The sequence below is a fragment of the Stegostoma tigrinum genome, chromosome 6, assembly GCF_030684315.1.
Source record: "Stegostoma tigrinum isolate sSteTig4 chromosome 6, sSteTig4.hap1, whole genome shotgun sequence".
In the NCBI taxonomy this organism is placed as follows: domain Eukaryota; kingdom Metazoa; phylum Chordata; class Chondrichthyes; order Orectolobiformes; family Stegostomatidae; genus Stegostoma; species Stegostoma tigrinum.
This window is the reverse complement of record NC_081359.1, coordinates 72122297-72142166: the sequence shown is the minus strand read 5'-3', so window position 1 is coordinate 72142166 and position 19870 is coordinate 72122297. Positions and strand designations below refer to the sequence as shown.

The window sequence follows — 19870 nt, the reverse complement described above, 5'->3', positions numbered from 1 at the left end:
TAGAGCCGAATGGCTTGCTAGGCCATTTCACGCAGCAGTTGACAGTTAACCATGTTTGTGGGACTGGTGTCACATGTAGACAAGACCAAGTAATGACAGCATGTGCCATCCACAGCAAAATAGGTAAGAAATCACTTACAAGCGGCTAGGAATGACAGAACTCTATCTCCATGTTTCAGGTCAGATGGTAACATCCCACGTGATCCTCCTCAAAAGCCGAGGTAAGCACCGGTGAATCCTACAAATTGATTTGAAAGAATACAAATGCTGAACGATTTCGAGGGAAGGGGGAAACTATTCTAATCCAATTTTCCAGCACTAGGCCCATAGATTTGTACGTCCCTACAGCCTAGATAGTGCAGGAAGAGCGATCAGGTGAAAGTGTCTTTGAAGGGGTCAGAACAAGTTGAGGAATCTATAAATAAAAATATAAGAAATGATTGACTTTATGAATACACCCAGGGAATACAGAAGCAGGGAAGGTAGACAAAGTGTTAATGAAAAACCTGGGCTCTGCTGGTGTCTTAGGGTGAATTCTTTAGGGAGGACGTGAAAACAATTGAATGGATGCAGACAAAATTTATTAGAATGGTGCATGGATGAAGTATAGTATATGAACAATAGGAATTATATTATGTCAATTCTGTGAAGAGATTGAAGAACCTGGTATTTGTCCTCCTTGGGAAGTTTTTTATGGAGGTGTTCAAAATCTTGTAGGATCATGATGAGAGTGAGTAGGAACAAACTGCATCCAGTAGCAACTAGCAAATATATTTTTAAGGTAGGTGATTTGAGGAAATCGTGTCTATGCAGCAAGAATTATTGTTATAAAATTCATTTTCTGACAAGGTAGTGAAGGAGTAATTCTACAGTTCTAAGTTGAGATAAGAGTGTGGCTTGGAGACGTGACTTGCACGTAGAGGTGTTCCCATATCTAACCCTATTGCCTTGGCTCTTTCAAAGTATCCCACTCCTCCAGGCAAGTAAAGAGTATTTAACCACATTCTCAACTTGTAACTAATGGGTGATGGGCAGCTTTGGGGAGTCAAGAGATGCGTTACTTGCTGCAGAATGCCCAACCACTGTACTGCTATTGTAGCTACAGTATTTATATGACTGGTCCAGTACAGTTTCTGCTCGATGTTAACCTCCAGGATGATGATAGTGGAGATTTAGCAATTTGTAATGCCGTTCAATTTCAAGGGGAGATGGTTAGATTTTCTCCTGTGGGAGGTGCTCATTGCATCACTTGTGTGGCTTGAATTTACCTTGCTACTCAGCAACACTTTGATGCTTAACTCTAACGCTATCAATGGTTAACAACATAATGTGTGTATATAAACTACTACTAATTGACTGTTCCAATATAGTAGTAATATTGCACAAACACACCCTTGACAAAGGCAAATTCAGTAAAATAGATTGTCTCACTGCAATTCTAGCAGCGGAAAGAGAACCCCAGCTTTTTGCTGTATCAGAGAAAGGAATAAGAGCTTCCATATCCAGTTTCAAGCTGTTCACTTTGGCTTTGGAGCAGACTGCTTAATATCTCTATCTCAATCTTTCTTCAGGAAAAGACAAAATACACCTCTTAAAGCCACAAGTACTGTAACACAATGTAGTGTCCGCAATATCCTTCCCTCATTCTCTCTCATGGTGTCACACTTCGAAGTTTTTAAAAAATGTTTGAATTCTGAGTGATAATAACCATAGTAATATTTTAAACATCATATTAAAATATATCCATGTCAATTCAATGACAGCTTACTTCATTCAGTACAGATAACACTCAGCTAATATCTGACAGCCCTTGCCGTCAGACCTCCTTAGTTTAAAAGTCTGCCTTAACAGTTTTATTAGATTTAACCATCACATCCAATCTTGTGTGGCATGTAGGATTTGAAGTTCAGTTTGAGTTCTTGAAATTCGAATGTTCTTCCAAATGAGCATTCATTTTTATTGCCAATTTACATCTCTCTTGTGATTTGTTGCTATGGATCTTCTTTCTAATTTTGTCAGTGTTTTATGGTTTTTCCAGGTCCTGCATTCAGATATTATGCAGTTTGTTTGGTTAGCTGTGCGAAGAACATGAATATCAGGGTATTAACTTGTAAATGCAGTCCTTAACCAAGCCTCTTGCAATTTTAATTTCTGGTGTCCATTCTCTTTCATGGCTGCAGATTTCTTCAGCATTCAAGGAATTCTCAACCAGCCATCATCATCCTTCTGTTTAAATGCAGAAATACTATGACTTTTCAGTTACTTGCCATGATTTAAATTTTGGTTTTGTTCAGGAGAAACTGTAGCGTCATTGAGTCATACAGCACGGAAACAGACCCTTTGAACCAACTTGTCTGTGCCAAACAAATTTCCCAAACTAAACTATCCCACGTGCTCATATCCCTCCAAACCTTACCCAACTCATGTCCCTATGCAGATGTCTTTTAAATGTTGTAACTGTACCTGCATCTACCACTTCCTCTGGCTGTTCATTCCACGTATGGACCACCTTTGTGAAAAAGTTGCTCCTTGAGCCCCTTTTAAATCTTTCTCCTCTCTCATTAAAAGCATGTCCCCGAGCTATGAACTCCCCTATCCTAGGGAAAAGACCTTTGCAATTCACCTTATCTATGCCCCTCTTGATTTTATAAGCCTCTGTAAGGTCACCTCTCAACTTCATACGCTCCAGTGAGAAAAGTCCCAGCCTTTCCTTATAACTCAAACTATCCAGTCCTAGCAATATCCTAGTCAATCTTTTCCGAACACTGTCCAATTTAATGATATCTTTCCTATAGCAGGGCAACTAGAACTGCACATAGAACTCCAAAAGTGGCATCACCAACATCCCAACTCCTAAAATCAATAGTCTGAGCAATGAAGGCAAGCATGCTAAATGCCACCTTAACTATCTTGTCTCCCGTGATGCAACTTTCAAAGAACTATGTATCTGAACCCCTCGGTGTCTTTTTGTCCATGTTCCCCAGTACACTTGTACTATCCCAACATGGTGATCATCCCTTTCTTATTTGAGTTCCGCCTATATAGCTTCACTGGACAATCCTTCAGAAATACCCTTTCCAAGAACTGCAGTAATATTTTTCTTAATCAAAAAGACCACTCTCCCTCCTCTCTTGCCTCCCTTTCTATCCTTCCTCTAGCATCTAAACCTCAGAATATTGAGCTATCAGTCCTGCCTCTCGCCGGCCATGTTGCTGTAATAGCTATGATGTTCCAGTCCCATGTTCCATCCATGCCTTGAGCTCATCAGTCTTTTCTGCATTGAAAATAAATGCAATTTAATTATTCAGAGTTCTGACTTTCTTTTGCTTGCCTTATATAAATAACTTGAGCTTTTTTAATCCAGAACTATCCTCCTATCTCCTTCTCTTCTCACTTCTACTTAGGATCTCCTCCACCCCCTGCCCCATGCACGTGCACACACCCCCTTATTAGTGTAAAGGTTCCCGAATAGTACTAGATCTCTTTACCAGGATATCAGTCTCTTTCCAGTTCTGGTGAAACCAGTCCCTTTTGAACAAGTCTTCTCTGAACCAGAGAGATCCTAACGATCCAAAAATCTGAATCCATGCCCACTGCACTATCTCCTCAGCTCTATCTTCTTATTCTTTTTCTCGGATAGCATAGGTTTTGGGACAGAGGGAAAGATTTGTAAGAGACTTGAGAAGTAACCTTTTCACACAGGGTGCTACATGTATAGAATGAGCAGCTAGAGGAAGTGGTGGATATGGGTGCAATAACATTAACCGCCTCAACCCCTCCACCCCTCTCACCCACTCCAACCTCTCCCCCGCAGAACGGGCAGCCCTCCGCTCCCTCCGCTCCAACCCCAACCTCACCATCAAACCCGCAGACAAGGGTGGCGCAGTGGTAGTATGGCGCACTGACCTCTACATCGCCGAGGCCAGACGCCAACTCTCCGACACCACCTCCTACCGCCTCCTCGATCATGACCCCACACCCGAGCACCAAACCATCATCTCCAACACCATTCACGAACTCATCACCACAGGGGACCTCCCACCCACAGCCTCCAACCTCATTGTTCCCCAACCCCGCACGGCCCGTTTCTATCTCCTTCCCAAAATCCACAAACCTGCCTGCCCTGGTCGACCCATCGTCTCAGCCTGCTCCTGCCCCACCGAACTCATCTCCATCTATCTGGACTCCATTTTCTCCCCTTTGGTCCAGGAACTCCCCACCTACGTCCGTGACACCACCCACGCCCTCCACCTCCTCCAGGACTTCCAATTCCCTGGCCACCAACACCTCATATTCACCATGGACGTCCAGTCCCTGTACACCTGCGTTCCGCATGGAGATGGCCTCAAGGCCCTCCGCTTCTTCCTGTCCCGCAGGCCCGACCAGTCCCCCTCCACCGACACTCTCATCCGCCTAGCTGAACTCGTCCTCACACTCAACAACTTCTCTTTTGACTCCTCCCACTTCCTACAGACTAAGGGGGTGGCCATGGGCACCCGCATGGGCTCCAGCTATGCCTGCCTCTTTGTAGGTTACATGGAACAGTCCCTCTTCCGCACCTACACAGGCCCCAAACCCCACCTCTTCCTCCGGTACATTGATGACTGTATCGGCGCCGCCTCTTGCTCCCCAGAGGAGCTCGAACAGTTCATCCACTTCACCAACACCTTCCACCCCAACCTTCAGTTCACCTGGGCCATCTCCAGCACATCCCTCACCTTCCTGGACCTCTCAGTCTCCATCTCAGGCAACCAGCTTGTAACTGATGTCCATTTCAAGCCCACCGACTCCCACAGCTACCTAGAATACACCTCCTCCCACCCACCCTCCTGCAAAAATTCCATCCCCTATTCCCAATTCCTCCGCCTCTGCCGCATCTGCTCCCACGATAAGACATTCCACTCCCGCACATCCCAGATGTCCAAGTTCTTTAAGGACCGCAACTTTCCCCCCCATAGTGATCGAGAACGCCCTTGACCGCGTCTCCCGTATTTCCCGCAACACATCCCTCACACCCCGCCCCCGCCACAACCGCCCCAAGAGGATCCCCCTCGTTCTCACACACCACCCTACCAACCTCCGGATACAACGCATTATCCTCCGACACTTCCGCCATTTACAATCCGACCCCACCGCCCAAGACATTTTTCCATCCCCTCCCCTGTCAGCTTTCCGGAGAGACCACTCTCTCCGTGACTCCCTTGTTCGCTCCACACTGCCCTCCAACCCCACCACACCCGGCACCTTCCCCTGCAACCGCAGGAAATGCTACACTTGTCTCCACACCTCCTCCGTCACCCCCATCCCAGGCCCCAAGATGACATTCCACATTAAGCAGAGGCTCACCTGCACATCTGCCAATGTGGTATACTGCATCCACTGTACCCGGTGCGGCTTCCTCTACATTGGGGAAACCAAGGGGAGGCTTGGGGACCGCTTTGCAGAACACCTCCGCTCAGTTCGCAACAAACAACTGCACCTCCCAGTCGCAAACCATTTCCACTCCCCCTCCCATTCTCTAGATGACATGTCCATCATGGGCCTCCTGCAGTGCCACAATGATGCCACCCGAAGGTTGCAGGAACAGCAACTCATATTCCGCCTGGGAACCCTGCAGCCATATGGTATCAATGTGGACTTCACCAGTTTCAAAATCTCCCCTTCCCCTACTGCATCCCTAAACCAGCCCAGTTCGTCCCCTCCCCCCACTGCACCACACAACCAGCCCAGCTCTTCCCCCCCCCACCCACTGCATCCCAAAACCAGTCCAACCTGTCTCTGCCTCCCTAACCGGTTCTTCCTCTCACCCATCCCTTCCTCCCACCCCAAGCCGCACCCCCATCTACCTACTAACCTCATCCCACCTCCTTGACCTGTCCGTCTTCCCTGGACTGACCTATCCCCTCCCTACCTCCCCACCTACACTCTCTCCACCTATCTTCTTTACTCTCCATCTGCGGTCCGCCTCCCCCTCTCTCCCTATTTATTCCAGTTCCCTCTCCCCATCCCCCTCTCTGATGAAGGGTCTAGTCCCGAAACGTCAGCTTTTGTGCTCCTGAGATGCTGCTTGGCCTGCTGTGTTCATCCAGCCTCACATTTTATTATCTTGGAATTCTCCAGCATCTGCAGTTCCCGTTATCTCTGATAGTATTTAAGAGGCATCTGGATGGGGATTGGAATAAGAAGGGTTTAGACGGATTTGGGTCAAATGATGGCAACTGGGACTAGGTCGGAGTGGGATGTCTGGTCAGCGCAGATGAATTGGACTAAAGAGTTTGTTTCGTGCTATATGGAGTCATAATCATATTTTCTACAATTTGTCACAATCCTTATTGCAAGCTAAGACATTCAGAAAGCTATTTGAATTCCCAGTGACTTACTTGAACTTTTGTCGGGCAATTTTTTAAAGTTTTTTTTTTCAGACCTTTTCTGTAACAAACTGAAAGCAACACCAACTGTACATTGACTCTTCTAAAACCCTGGAGATTGAAAGTCTAACCACAGTTTTCTCAGCTGCTCCTGCCTTCAGATATACATATTTTACATTCTGTTCTCAATCAGTTTTATCCTGGATCTGCTGGTCTTCATGGTAACAAAGCCACATCAGTCAGGTAGATCTTGAAGAATTTCATATGATTCTCTCCAACCATCTATTTTGCCTTGTATTATGATTCCAACAGTGCATTTATCATAACGTCTTCTATTCAGAGCAGTCAGTCTCCCTGACCCTTGGGGCTAGCCTTCATCTTGGGCAAGCTAACTAAGTATGGAGTAGCGATGAGGGAAACAAAACACTGATAATGTTTTATAAAGCTAACTTAAATAAGTCTACAAGTTTTGTGACTGAGTGAAACACAGATGAAATACCTCTTGGAGGTATTTAGTCTATATTTGAATTTAATTCTGAATTTAAGATAAGTAATTTTTCTGACTTTTGCAGATAAATAACTTTTTTTTTACAGAATTGTGAGACGCTTGGGGCACCAAAACAATTCCTATGATCAAAACAATTTGATGGACAATTTGAATGTGTCTGCAATGATTAACAACCAAGGACAGCATTTCTTGACTGAATGGACAACGGATGTTGCTCGTGCAGGGGTGATATTGAATGCTCCTTTTTGTTTCAATGGTACTAACTCAACTCCAGAATGTAGAAGTGTAAATGACTCATTCAGTGCTCAGTTTATTCCACTTCAGTTCTCAAACGACAGCAGTTGCATCAGCATAGATTCTCTTCATGATGAGCCTGTTTTGAAAGTAGATACACCAAATGGAAAGGTACAAACTGCTCTTGAAATCAATAGTTCGTTGACTTCAGATCTTCATTCAAATGTAATACAGCACACTTCTTCGTCGCCAAGTTGCTTATTGTCCTGTAATAATGAAGCAGTGAAGCACATTGAAGAAAAGACTGCATGTGATAATGCTGTCTTGCAAAGACTTGAACAGGTCCGTACAATAGAGATTTGTTTCCTTTCTCCTGCATGTTTTACAAAGGTAGCTAATATGTTAGAAGACAACAGCGAAAATCCAAAGTTCAACAGGCAATAAAGATTTTCTGTAACTATTATATTTAAAAAAGTAACTATTGTCATTTTTATTTATAACAGAAGAAAAGGAAATTTCAAACTATGGTATTGTTTGCTTTTCAATGTGTTTGTCTTTATCATAATTTCATGCAACAGAGTTTGCCGTTTTGCCAGCTCCCTATTCCTCATGCTCTTTCAAAAAAAATCCAGCCTCCATTGAGGTGCCTGCATACATTTATGGTAGCAGTCAGATCAGAAAGTTGTGGTTTCAAGACCCTCTCCAGAGATTTGAGCCCCAATCTCAGCAGATATTTCAGTGCAGTCCTGAGACATTGTTTCATTCAAGATCTTTGATAGTGCAGCACTTTTTTTGAAGATGACATAAGATGTAGAGCAGAATAAAGTCATACAGCTCATCAAGTCTGCACCACCGTTGAGTGAGATCATGGCTGACCTGATAATCCTCAATTCCACTTTCCTGACTTTTATCCATAACTCTTAATTCCCTATTGATTGGAAATCTGTGTGTCTTCACCTTTAATATACCTACCGACACAGCCTTGACAGCCCTCTGCAGTAAAGAATTCCATGGATACACTGCCCTCTGAAAGAAAATAATTACTGCTCGTCTCTGTCTTAACTGGTCAACCCCTTACTCTGAGATTATGCCCTCTGCTCTTATCTGTCTGATGTAGAAGTGAAAGGTTTTGCATTTTTATTGGAAAAATGGCATGGAAGTTCTCAAAGGTGTCCAAATATGTATTCCTCAACTCGTACCAACTGAATAAAGTAAATTTTTTTTTCTTGTCATGAATATCTTAAAGTTGGATATCATGCTTCCCACACTTTACAGTAATTATACTTCAAAGACATTGCTGTAAGGTATTTTGGAATTATAATCATATTTAGTGATCATCAAAGTGATGCTTTCACAGTGAAAATATGAACTCTGGTTGTAGAAACAACTTGTCACCATGGAAAAGGAAAACAAAACAAAAAAACTTACATTTTCCTCTTTTTAGTCAGTTTCTGTGTAAAAGGAAAGGAATGAAGATGTAGCAAGGCATAAATGTCCCTTTTATTGTTAGTTAACAAATATCATCAATAGTCAACAATTAAAAAAGTATTTGTGTCTTGAGTAGGTAGTTGTTGTTTTGTTCATTTTTTAAATGTTTTCTGCCTCTTAACTTGCACTAATCCCATGTGGCCTAATTTGATGGTACACTTTCTTGTTATAGACTATCTATGGCAAAGCTTCCTTATTTAAGATTGTTGACAATCAGTGGTTGAAATCTTTAGCTTAAAAAAAAGACAACTTAAACTTTGTGTAGCTTTTGAAATATGAAAGTAAGATAATTGAGCATTATTCATATAATTTCTTTTGTAGTTAAGAGAGTGGCAACAGGAAAGACAAGAGCAACTAAAGAAGCAGCATCAGGAGCAGCTTCAGCGACTGGTGCACGAACAACAGACACTACTTGGTCTTATTGGTACGCAACAAGGATTTTCGGGTAAAGAAGTTTGCATGTTAAATATTTTTTGCTTTTTTTTTGGTCGATAGCAAGCATTCTATTACTGAAGATATCTGTTTGAAAACAGCATGTCATTTTGATTGCCTTAGTTCTCAATCTTTTTGTAACTAACACTGGAATTTGGAGTTCTCAAAATATATATGACTGCACAGAGAAAACTAACTTCTAAACATTATTTGAAATGATAGAAAATAAGATTCAAGAGCCATTGTATGTAGTAGAAGAGATTGAAAGACACTCTCTAAAACCATTGTATGCATGCATTTAATATAGAAAAAGTTAAATAATTCAAAGTAAATGATTACAAAATGGGTAGTCATTTCGCTCATCATGTCCATTGCCAGTATTGTACAAATGCAACAAAATTTTAAAATTTGTCGTACCATTAACTTTTAATTATTTATTGAAAACTGTTAACAGTAAGTAAGTTGCACAGAATAATGAGTATGGTATCTGCTGGATTGTTATAACTATATTAGCCTGTTTCGTTGGGCCTGTTAATTCTGTTGCTGCTAGATTGTAAGCAGTATCAAATAACATTTAGCATTGTACCCATACTAGACCATCCTCACTAGTTTAGGAAGCAAAAGAAAGGTTCTCCGGAGTCTGACTCCCCAGAAGTCAGGCAGCCTTTTCTTTTTCTGAAGATTGATACTGGCTTCCTTGATGTGGGAGTTGGTGAATTGAATTTGGTTTGGTGTAAGTTTTAATTATTATTTTTAAAATCTGCCATTTATTGTTTTAAAAGTTTTGTGATTCTGAACGAAAACTTTTTAATATTATTTGTACTGATGTTTTGCTGAATACTTACTTGATTGTCTTCACCTGGTTGATACCATTGAAATGTTATCAAAAGTTCCTGAAGCATTGCTCATCTATAAATCTTCCTGTTTAGTATTTTTGATCTTAGAAAAGTCAGAGCTGATACTCCAGTGTCGCATTGACAGATATATCATAATACAGGTGAAATATTTACACCAAGGCCCTGATTTAACCTGGAACCATGTGATTGAACATAACCCGAACTTTATGAAGTGATTGAATGATGTGGAATCTATTCAACCTGGTTTGATTTGAAGAATATTCTATACCAGATCTAGTAACTTCATTGGTACAATTGTCTTGATATAGTGTGTCATCTGGCCCTAGAAATTAGGGTGAGAAAATGGTCATTAGAAGTGTGTCATGCAAAAACCTGCAGTGAAAGATGTTTCATAGTGCTAATATGCAGTATCAATGGAAGGAAAAGGAACAGAGGTCATTCAAAAAAATTGCAGAATTTAGGAAAATGGTGGCCAGAATAGGATATATGGTGAAAGACTGTGCAGAAGGTTATAATAATTAAATTAAAATGAAGTTCAAATTATAATGCAAAAAATCTAAAAGGAAATGAGTGCTTTGCTTTCAGCAACAAACTATTTCAAACATAACTATGCAGTATTAGTACCCATGGTGCAAGCAGGATGCTGCCATCAAGTCAATAAAGGCATTCTTCCTACTTCACAAATTGGTAATACATCTGATGTTCCCTGTTCCTGTGATGCCAGATATCTAAGCTGCACATTCTAATTGCTGGCAGATCATATTAAATGACGCTTCTCTTCGGCTGTTCACAATAGGCAGATAACTGACCTTATTCAACTGGCCCATGCTTGCAAACCTCAAGTTTTAATATCTATTGTCGGATGTGATTCTGAAGTTGGATGGCAAATGTAGAGGAATCTGTGAGCTAAGAATAATGTGATCAAGCAAGCAACGTAATATTATCAGTCAAACTTGTGATGTGGTTAACTTATTCTTGTTAGAAGCAACATATTCATAAGTTATGGACCTGTCTCCTCAGGAAAAAGGTACATCCCCAGGCATTTCTACTGAGATGTCAACTTGGTGGAGCTACACAACAGGGCATCTTGTGTGTCAAACACTGTAAGCAGCAAGTGATAAACACGTCTAAGCAATTCCACAGCCAACATTAGATCTAAGCTCTGCAATCCAGCCACTTCCATCTGGAAGGACAAGGACAGCAGATACGTGGAGACACCAACTGCAAGTTCTCCCCAAACTGCTCACCATCCTGACTCCTGCTTGCAATTCTGAATGTTTCTGTTCCTTCAGTCTGCTTTTTAAAGACCTGGAATTCCTTTCTTCATGGTATAGTGGGCCCACCTATACTACATGGACTGTAGCAGTCCAAAAAGGCATCTCACCTGTACTTTCTTAAGGCCAACTAGGAATGGGCCATAAATGTTGGCCCAATCAGTGACATCTGCATCCTGTGAGCGAATTTTTAAAAAATGCATGGGGAATTTCTCTGGCGCATACTTCATGACAGCAGCTCAACATATCAGTGCCAGCTTTTCAAATCAAAAACTTTTTTTTTAACCATGTAGCAGAAATTGTTACTACCTTTGTAATTTTACGTTCTTGCATCTGTCCTGATGAGTGAGTATTAGGCAAAAAGCCTCAACAACATATCTCTCTTTCAGCAATACTAAGGAAAAATGGGTCTGTGAAAACAAATGAAAACCTGAAACTTTGAGAAGAAAAAATGTGAAGCTGTTCATAGATTAGAATTATGTCTAACATGTGACCAGATGGCCTGTATGCAAGTTTATATAGGCAAAATACAAATGTAATTAACTGTAGCAATTTACAAAGGAATAAAGTAGGTGTAAAAAATATGACAATAGGATATTAGGTGGTGTATACAGTTTGTTTACAAACATGAGGTTTTTAATATGTTGCATAAATTTATGAATTACTATGTTGCGTATGTTCTCTTCATCTTTTGTGCATAGCACAGATCAATGCAAGTGCTTTCCAATTATAAAATTGTGACTTGGTTATTTGTCTTTTTATTATACTTGTGCTTATACAAAATTGACTACAATATAGTATGCTGTTTTTGTAGTAATGCCAAACAATTAGCTCATACAGTGATAATGGGAACTGCAGATGCTGGAGAATCCAATATAATAAAGTGTGAAGCTGGATGAACACAGCAGGCTAAGCAGCATCTCAGGAGCACAAAAGCTGACGTTTCGGGGATGAAGGGCCTAGGCCCGAAACGTCAGCTTTTGTGCTCCTGAGATGCTGCTTGGCCTGCTGTGTTCATCCAGCTTCACATTTTATTATCTAGCCCATACAGTGATTTTTGTTTTGGAATTCCTATTATTTTTTTAAGATTAGATTCCCAACAGTGTGGGAACAGGTCCTTTTGGCCCAGCTTTGATTTAACCAGGCTATTAACTTTGTTTTTCTAATGGCCACAATTTGCAGATTCAAGTTATTCTTTTCAAATCTGGTAAAGCTTTTGAGATGATTTTGTTGCACAGTTGGTAGTGCCCTTGCCCCTCAACCAGAAGATTGAAGTTCAAGTCTGCACCAGGACTGGATGTCTGTGGAAGGTGTGTCTATAACATGGCCAAATATTAATTATCAACCTGTAAATCGTTCCAAAACACCCATGGTAGATGGTAAGATTGAGAGCTGTCTTAGCCAGTCATGATTGGCTGGTGACCTGTTCTAGCGCAAACTACAGGAACACAGATAAGCACATGTTTTTGCCTTATGAATTGTTAGATATGGGGCTGAGTTGCAGATTACAATGCATTACCTTAGTAAGTTGAGTTAAAAGTAGTCTAGAATTCATTTATAAATGCACAACTGTGGAAGCAACAAGGAGAATGGTATGAGAAGAACTGGACATGTTCAGTAAACGGTTGCATGCTCTCTTCTTTAAATGCCATTGAGAGAAATGGAGTGCTACAGGACAGTGGTTAAACTACAGTTAACACTAGTAGATGAACTTAGGCACAACAGTTAACACTTGGACAGGAATTTAGTCACAGATGTGATAGCAATAAGGAGAAGTGGTGAGGCGGCAGTGCACAGTATGGGGGATCAGCTTGAGTGAGCAGAAGATAATAATAAGGACCAATTAAGAACCAGCTAAAACTGGATCCGGGAAACACTTTGGGCTAACTAGGTGAAAGGTATGTGGCCACAGGCAGCTATGGCACATGCATCGTAAAGAATAGTAAAAGCCAGAGCTGAACTACAGATGGGGACGCCCACTTAGGGAGGCCCAAGGGAATACAAACATTGGCGCCTGAATACATAATGAATGGGATGTATGAAAGAAGACTGCAAACTCTGTATCAGGGTCTCTCCGGTTCTCGGGGGGCACCCAACTCTGCAGACTCACAATAAAAGAACTTGTTTCCACGACTTTGTCTCCAGTAGTTCTGTGATTGTGAGCACGGGTGTTTTGATAAATCTCACACCATCATCTCTCCCTGTGCCATAAACAGAAGTAATATATTAAATATTACTGAGTTATAATATTGCTGAAAATGACACATTTTGTTAAAACTTTTTATTTTGTGTTCATTAGGACAATTCACAAGAAATATCAAAGTAAAAGGAAAACAACATGTATACTGTGTGAGAAGAATATGCTGATTGATTGGTAGATATGCTACCATGATGATTGAAAGTTGACTGCCAAATTGTTTAAATTTTTTAAAACAAGCAGATTGCCTGCCTACATTTTGAACAAGATTACATGATTCTGAATATATTGGCCAATTGCCAGCATTCCTACTCCACCTTGTTCATTTTTTTTCATTTGTTTGCAATATGAGCATCACAGACTAGGCCAGCATTTAATGTCCCCAACTGCCTAGAGGGCAGTTAAGAGTCCACCATTTTGTCATGGGTCTGGAGTCACATGTACACCAGACCAGGTAAGGATAGCAGTTTCCTTTCCTAAAGGACTTTAATGAATCAGATAGAATTTTCCAAAACTCAGTTTTTTTAATATCTCAATTAAATACCACTATCTGCCTTGGCAGGATTTGAACCTGGATCCCAATATGTTACCTCTAGATTAACAGTCTAGTAATAATACTACTAGGCCATCACCTCCCCTGAAATTGTTTCCTTGTCTCTTGAATTAATTGTAAGTGTGGCTGAAACTTGGACAATGGGAACCAACAGTGGAATCTTAGGGGAATGCACATTGGAAAGTACGATTTAAAAATCTCTCTGTGTCAAATGTTTTTTGTTTGGATTTTTATCTACCCTCTGGAATGGATCCACTAGGCCAGGACTGCAGATACCAAGTGTTCTTCAGCTGCTGAAAATTGTTATGAATATAAATCATTTTACTACGTGCTGCAGTTGGTTCTGATGCTCAACTTGGCATTTGTCAGCAGTATGTGATTGTGTTGTCATTGAGGAAGGTTCAGCCCCCGGATGAATTGAATTGGAAGAGAAGCCTTACAGAGACCTTTTGTGAAATTTGTTAAACAGTAACGTTCTAGATTGCCCAGTTATGGTGTGTGACTTGTTTCATTGATCCACAGATGAAGTTTTGAATTCTGTTGGTCATGTCTGGAATTGATAAATGTAAGGAAGATTGGCTTAATATCACTGGCGTTTTCCTAGGGAGCTGCAATAATAGAACATATACAGCTGAAATAACCATGTATAATTCAGCTTCTTTAATGTCTGTTGTGTTCCATGCAGCTGGGTGTCATGTTTGTTATCATTATTTTGGTAAGGATAGTTTCACTTTTAACTTCTGTCTAGTTGTTACTGTTGAGAAAGTTGTCTTTGAATTTTTAAATCTTCCTCCTGCATTCTCTTTTCCAGGAACTTTAAGTAAATTGCAAAATACAGAAAAACAATATCTTGTTAATGCTGTCAAGCAAAGAGAACGGCATACTAAACATGACAATGATGTCCTCGAAGGTAAGCAAATAAAACAGTAACTTGCATGACAATTTCACTTTGGAATATTTATACAGATATGAGAAATAGCTGTGCTATAAATATATATTAATATAAATATGTTCAGAGGTGAAATAGTGTTGAAGCTACTGTTGCATTAGAAACTAATTGGAAGTTGCCAAAGAACAACATTTCCAAGTGTCAGTTTTGTTCAATTGTTTGTTCACACATCTGATTCAGAAAACTGCAGATTACAAACCTGTTTATCTGAACTAAACTGACCACTTCTGTTCAGTGCTGAGGGGCTGTAACATTGTGTAACCCTGCGATTCTGGTCATTAACTATCATGTGACATTATTTAGAAGTGCAGAGCTTTGCTGGTTTCCTGCCCACTGGCAAAACAATGGCACAGTGATAATCTTACTGGGTTAGTAATTCAGAAACCCAGGTAGTGAACTGGGGATAAAAACAAAGTGCTGGAGACGTTGAGCAGGTTGGGCAGCTCCTGTGAAGAGAGAAACAGAGTTAATGTTTCAAATCTGGTATCCCACTTCGGAACTGAAGGAAACTGGAAAATGGTGATTTTTTTTTTCTCTTTTTCTCCCTGCTGTTGACAAGTTGGGTAAAGGTGTTAGTGGAACAGACTGTGAGGATGCTCAGACCAAAGAAAAAAGGCAGTAGTAATGGTAGTAGAGGAAACATATTTATATAACAAGTGTAAATGTTAAAGTGAAAAGGAGAAAATGATTACGCTCTGCTGAGAGCAAAGCTAATATATTACAAACCAGATTCTTCCTGGGGAAGGGTGTAAACAAAAGAAAATTGAGTATAGAGGTCAAATTCTGAAGTTGTGCGTGTCAGTAATGAATCCTAGAATCTGTAAAGTGTCTGCACAGGAAATAGGGCTGCTGTTTCTCCAGCTAGCGTTGAACTTATTTGTGACATTCTTAAATTGTAAAGGGCAGAAATACAAGTGTGGAAGCAAGGTGATTTATTGAAATAGCAAGCAATGGTAAGGTTGGTGTGATTCCTACTGCTGGAGCAAAAGTGTTTCACACAATGGTCACCCGTGTCTATATTTGGTCTAAAGGAGACTATTGACCAGCAAATAGAGTAGATTAGATCTAAAGTAGTACAAGTAAAATGCTGCTTCCTATGGAAGTTGTTTTGGGCCACTGATTAGTGAGGAGGGAGGAGGTGAATGGGCAAGTGGTACATCTGTGATTGCAGGCAATTCCCTATGGTAGAGTAATGGATGTGTTAGGGACTTTGGAAGAGTGGACCAGAGTGTAATGGAGGCAATGAGCCCTGCAAAATGCTAATACTAATGAGGAGGAGAATATGCATTTGGTACTGGTCTCTTGCTCTTAGCGCTCTCTCACTGTAGGTCAAACCACTTTCAGTTGCTTCACCAATGACTTTCCCTCCATCATCAATTCAGAAGTGAGAATGTGCAGTCATCAGAAAACTATGTTCACTACCATCCATGACCCCCTACATACTAAAGCACTCCATGTTTGAAGCAATCTAGGCTATCTAATAATTGCCAAGTAACATCCCCATCTTGCAAGTTCCTGGCAATTACTGTCTCCAACAAGAGAGTGAGTAATATACCATGTGACTCCTCAAAGTCAGTCAGTAAGGCATAGGTCAGGAGAGTGATGGAATACTCCTCGCTTGCCTGGATAAGTGAATCTCCAACAACCTTCAACAAGCTACGCACCTTTGAGGACAAGGCAGCCCAATTGATTGGCATCCCATTCTCAAACATTTACCTCCTCCAGCACTAAGCACAGTAACATCTGTGTGTTTCATTTGCATGATGCATTGCAGAAATTCATTTAGGGTTGTTGGACAGCACCTTCTAAACCCTTGACCACTACCATATCGAAGGACAATATCAGCAAATGCATGGGAATGCTACCACCTGTATGTTCCTCTCCAAGCTACTCATCATCATGACCTTAGAAATACATGTTGCTATTCCTTTTGGTGGTGTTGGGTCAAAATCCTCGAATTCCTTCCCCAGTAGCGTTCTGGATATATCTAAATCAAACCGACTGCAGTGGTTTAAGAAGGCAGCTCACCACCATCTTTTCAAGGAGAACGATGAATGGGCATAAATGCTGACCCAGTCAGCGATGCCCATGTTTCTTGAATGAATTTTTAAGAAAATCCTTCTTCAAATAGGATCATAAATAGACAAATGACATTTTTGTAGTTTGTGGGATCTTGTGCATTACTTGGCTCCCATACTTATTTGCATAAAACAATGTAATTTATTTTTGGATATTTGAGAGGTATGATGTTTTACAAATGAAAGTTCTTTATATGACATTTGGTCATGAAATAGTTCAAAAATTTTGCAAATGAGATCTGACAGTGCTGTATTTCAGCCCTGACAGTACAAAAGTCGTTAAGTACAGGATACAAAGTTAGTATTGCGAGACCCTACAAAATATGTGCCTTTCTAATTTTTGAAAACAAAAATCTTTTGTAGGTGAAAGCAAAGTCCAGGATGAACCAAATTCAGGATGTTCATTTTCAGGAGAACCTTCAAACACACATCAAGGAAATAAAGATTGTACAAGTACATCTTTCCTTCCATCTCCATCTGAAAAACATGATCATAAAGATCCTCTATCCTTTACAGCTTTAGAGGAAAGGTAAATGAAAGGTTGGAACTCTCATAATGAACACAAGGCACTTTGATTTATGCACATCTGACTTACGAAAGCTTGTGCTTAACATTGTCATCCCATATAGGGGTGTAATTTTAAAGGCATGACATGCAGATATTTGCTGGGGGAGAGATAGTAGAAACTGCCGATGCTGGAGAACCTGAGATAATAGGTGTTGAGCTGGATGAACGCAGCAGGCCAGGCAGCATCAGAGAAGCAGGAAAGCTGACGTTTCGGGTCTGGACCCTTTAGAAAATTTTCTGTTTCAACCTCTTCTTCCATTTGCATCTGTTTCTTCAAGTACTCTTCATAAATGTCCTTCCTTGTATCTAGCCTGAGTTTAATTGGTCTATGAAAAATATTAATAAGCATTTTTTTTTTGGAATTCCTCTAGCTTAATCACAGTTCAGTAATCTTTGCAGTTTACATATCTGCCAACATTTTCTGAACAAGGGTTCAGACCCGAAACGTCAGCTTTCCTGCTCCTCTGATGCTGCATGTCCTGCTGTGTTCATTCAGCTCTACACCTTGTTATCTCAGATGTTTCTTTGGACTTGTGAACAGCAACTTTACATTGTCCTACAAAGTGTTCCAACTTGCATACAAATCGACTTGCGAACAGACTCCACAATGGAACCTCTTTGCAACCTGGGGAACTGCTTATATATCAAATAAAGCGTTTTTTTGTTTTTTTATTCATATGTGGGTGTCATTGGCTGGCCAGCATTTCTTGCCCAGTGCTAATGGCTCATGAGAAGATGGTGGTGAGCTGCCTTCTTGAACCGCTGCAGTCCACCTGCTGTAGGGAAGGAATTTGACCCAGTGACAGTGAAGGAACAGCAATATATTTTCAGAGCCAGGGTAGTGAGCGGCTTGGAGGGGAACTTGGAGCTGGTGATATTCCCGTATGTCTGCTGCCATTGTCCTTCTAGATGGAAGTGGTTGTGGATTTGGAAGGTGCTGTCTGAGGATCTTTGTTGAATTTCTGCAGTGCATCTTGTTGACAGTACACATTGCTGCTACTGAGTGTCGGTGGTGGAGGGAGTGGATGCTTGTGGATGTAGTGCCAATCTAGTGGGCTGCTTTGTCCTAGATGGTAGCAAGTTTCTTGAGGGTAGTTGGGGCTCTGTCATCCAGGCAAGTGGGGAATATTCCGTCACACTCCTGACTTGAGCCTTAGATGGTGGACAGGCTTGGAGGAGTCATGAAGTGAGTTAATTGCCGCAGTATTCCCAGCTTCTGGCTTGTTACTTTAATTACCCTGCTAATAAATGATTGGCAAAATCCTAATTTATAAAATATTAAATTGTACAATAATAAAATTGCACAGTCTAAAACAATTGTATGTGTTTGTGGTGGATTGAAATGTTAATGAAAATACATATGACCATTTTATATTGATATCTTATTTAAAATGTTTTATATTTACAGGCAGATATGTAAACTGCAAAGATTGTTGAACTGTGATTTTAAACTGGACGAATTCCAAAAAAAATGCTCTTGTTAATATTTTTCATAGACCAATTAGACCTGGACCAGATATACGGAAGGAAACTTATGAAGAGTACTTGGAGAAACAGATGCAAATGGAAGAAGAGAGGTTGAAACAACAACAACTTAAATTGAATCATTCACAGGTTTGTATTTGGAACAGTCAATGTAAAATGCATTAAGGTAAACATTCAATTTGAGATTTGTGAAACAGCATTTCATGCCATAAAATAGTAGAAAAATTAGAAATCATTTGCTACTTAAGTTATTCATATTAATTTAATGATTATTTGTCAGATTTCAAAATGACTCAATTGGGAAGCTGTCTGCATTCTTCATTTCAGTGCCAGAGGTTGTAGATTAGAAACTTAGCGTTGTTTATGGCACAGAAGGTTGCTGCTCTGCCATTGTGTTGGATCAAAATTCACTCCAGAGATTAAAGCACAAAATTAAGACTGATATTTCAGTCAGTACTGTGACAGGTGTTATCTTGCAAATGAGTGACTAAACTGAAGCCTCAACTGCCCTTATCATCTATGCAAAGATTGTGGAACATTATTCCCAAGAAGAGCGGGGGAGTTCTCTATGAAGTCTGTCATTTGAAAGACCAATATCCATATGTTAAATTAAGCAGCAACATACATTTGTTTTCAAAGACTTACAAGGGTTTTATTGTGAATCTATTGTTTATCACAAACGCCAGTTTCCACCTTTCCCTCCTGTACATTTTCTGTGTCTAGAAGTTCCCACTGGGGAACAACCTGGCTCCTATTACATGTCAGGCCACACCAAATTAACAAAAATACACAATTAATGATCACCAAAGCTGCTCACCAGGGTAATCAAACCCAGCTTTTTCCTTTTTGTTCATTATCTAAAACGCCTACTACCAAAACA

General features: G+C 40.6%; 1 protein-coding gene across 6 annotated transcripts in view; it reads left to right on the top strand.

Annotated features, from left to right (window-relative positions):
• The window catches only part of cenpj (centromere protein J), a 62846-nt gene that overhangs the window by 2494 nt on the left and 40482 nt on the right, over nucleotides 1-19870 (top strand). For 4 of the 6 annotated variants that reach the window (XM_048533086.1, XM_048533084.1, XM_059646656.1 and 1 more), the window contains exons 2-7: nucleotides 180-221; nucleotides 6963-7452; nucleotides 8920-9043; nucleotides 14723-14821; nucleotides 17302-17467; nucleotides 19002-19119. In XM_048533086.1, the coding sequence (XP_048389043.1) occupies nucleotides 7015-7452; nucleotides 8920-9043; nucleotides 14723-14821; nucleotides 17302-17467; nucleotides 19002-19119 (945 nt within the window). In that variant the 5' untranslated portion in view covers nucleotides 180-221; nucleotides 6963-7014. The remainder of the gene's footprint in view (nucleotides 1-179; nucleotides 222-6962; nucleotides 7453-8919; nucleotides 9044-14722; nucleotides 14822-17301; nucleotides 17468-19001; nucleotides 19120-19870) is intronic. The other 2 variants (XM_048533087.1, XM_048533085.1) reach the window with 2 other exon arrangements.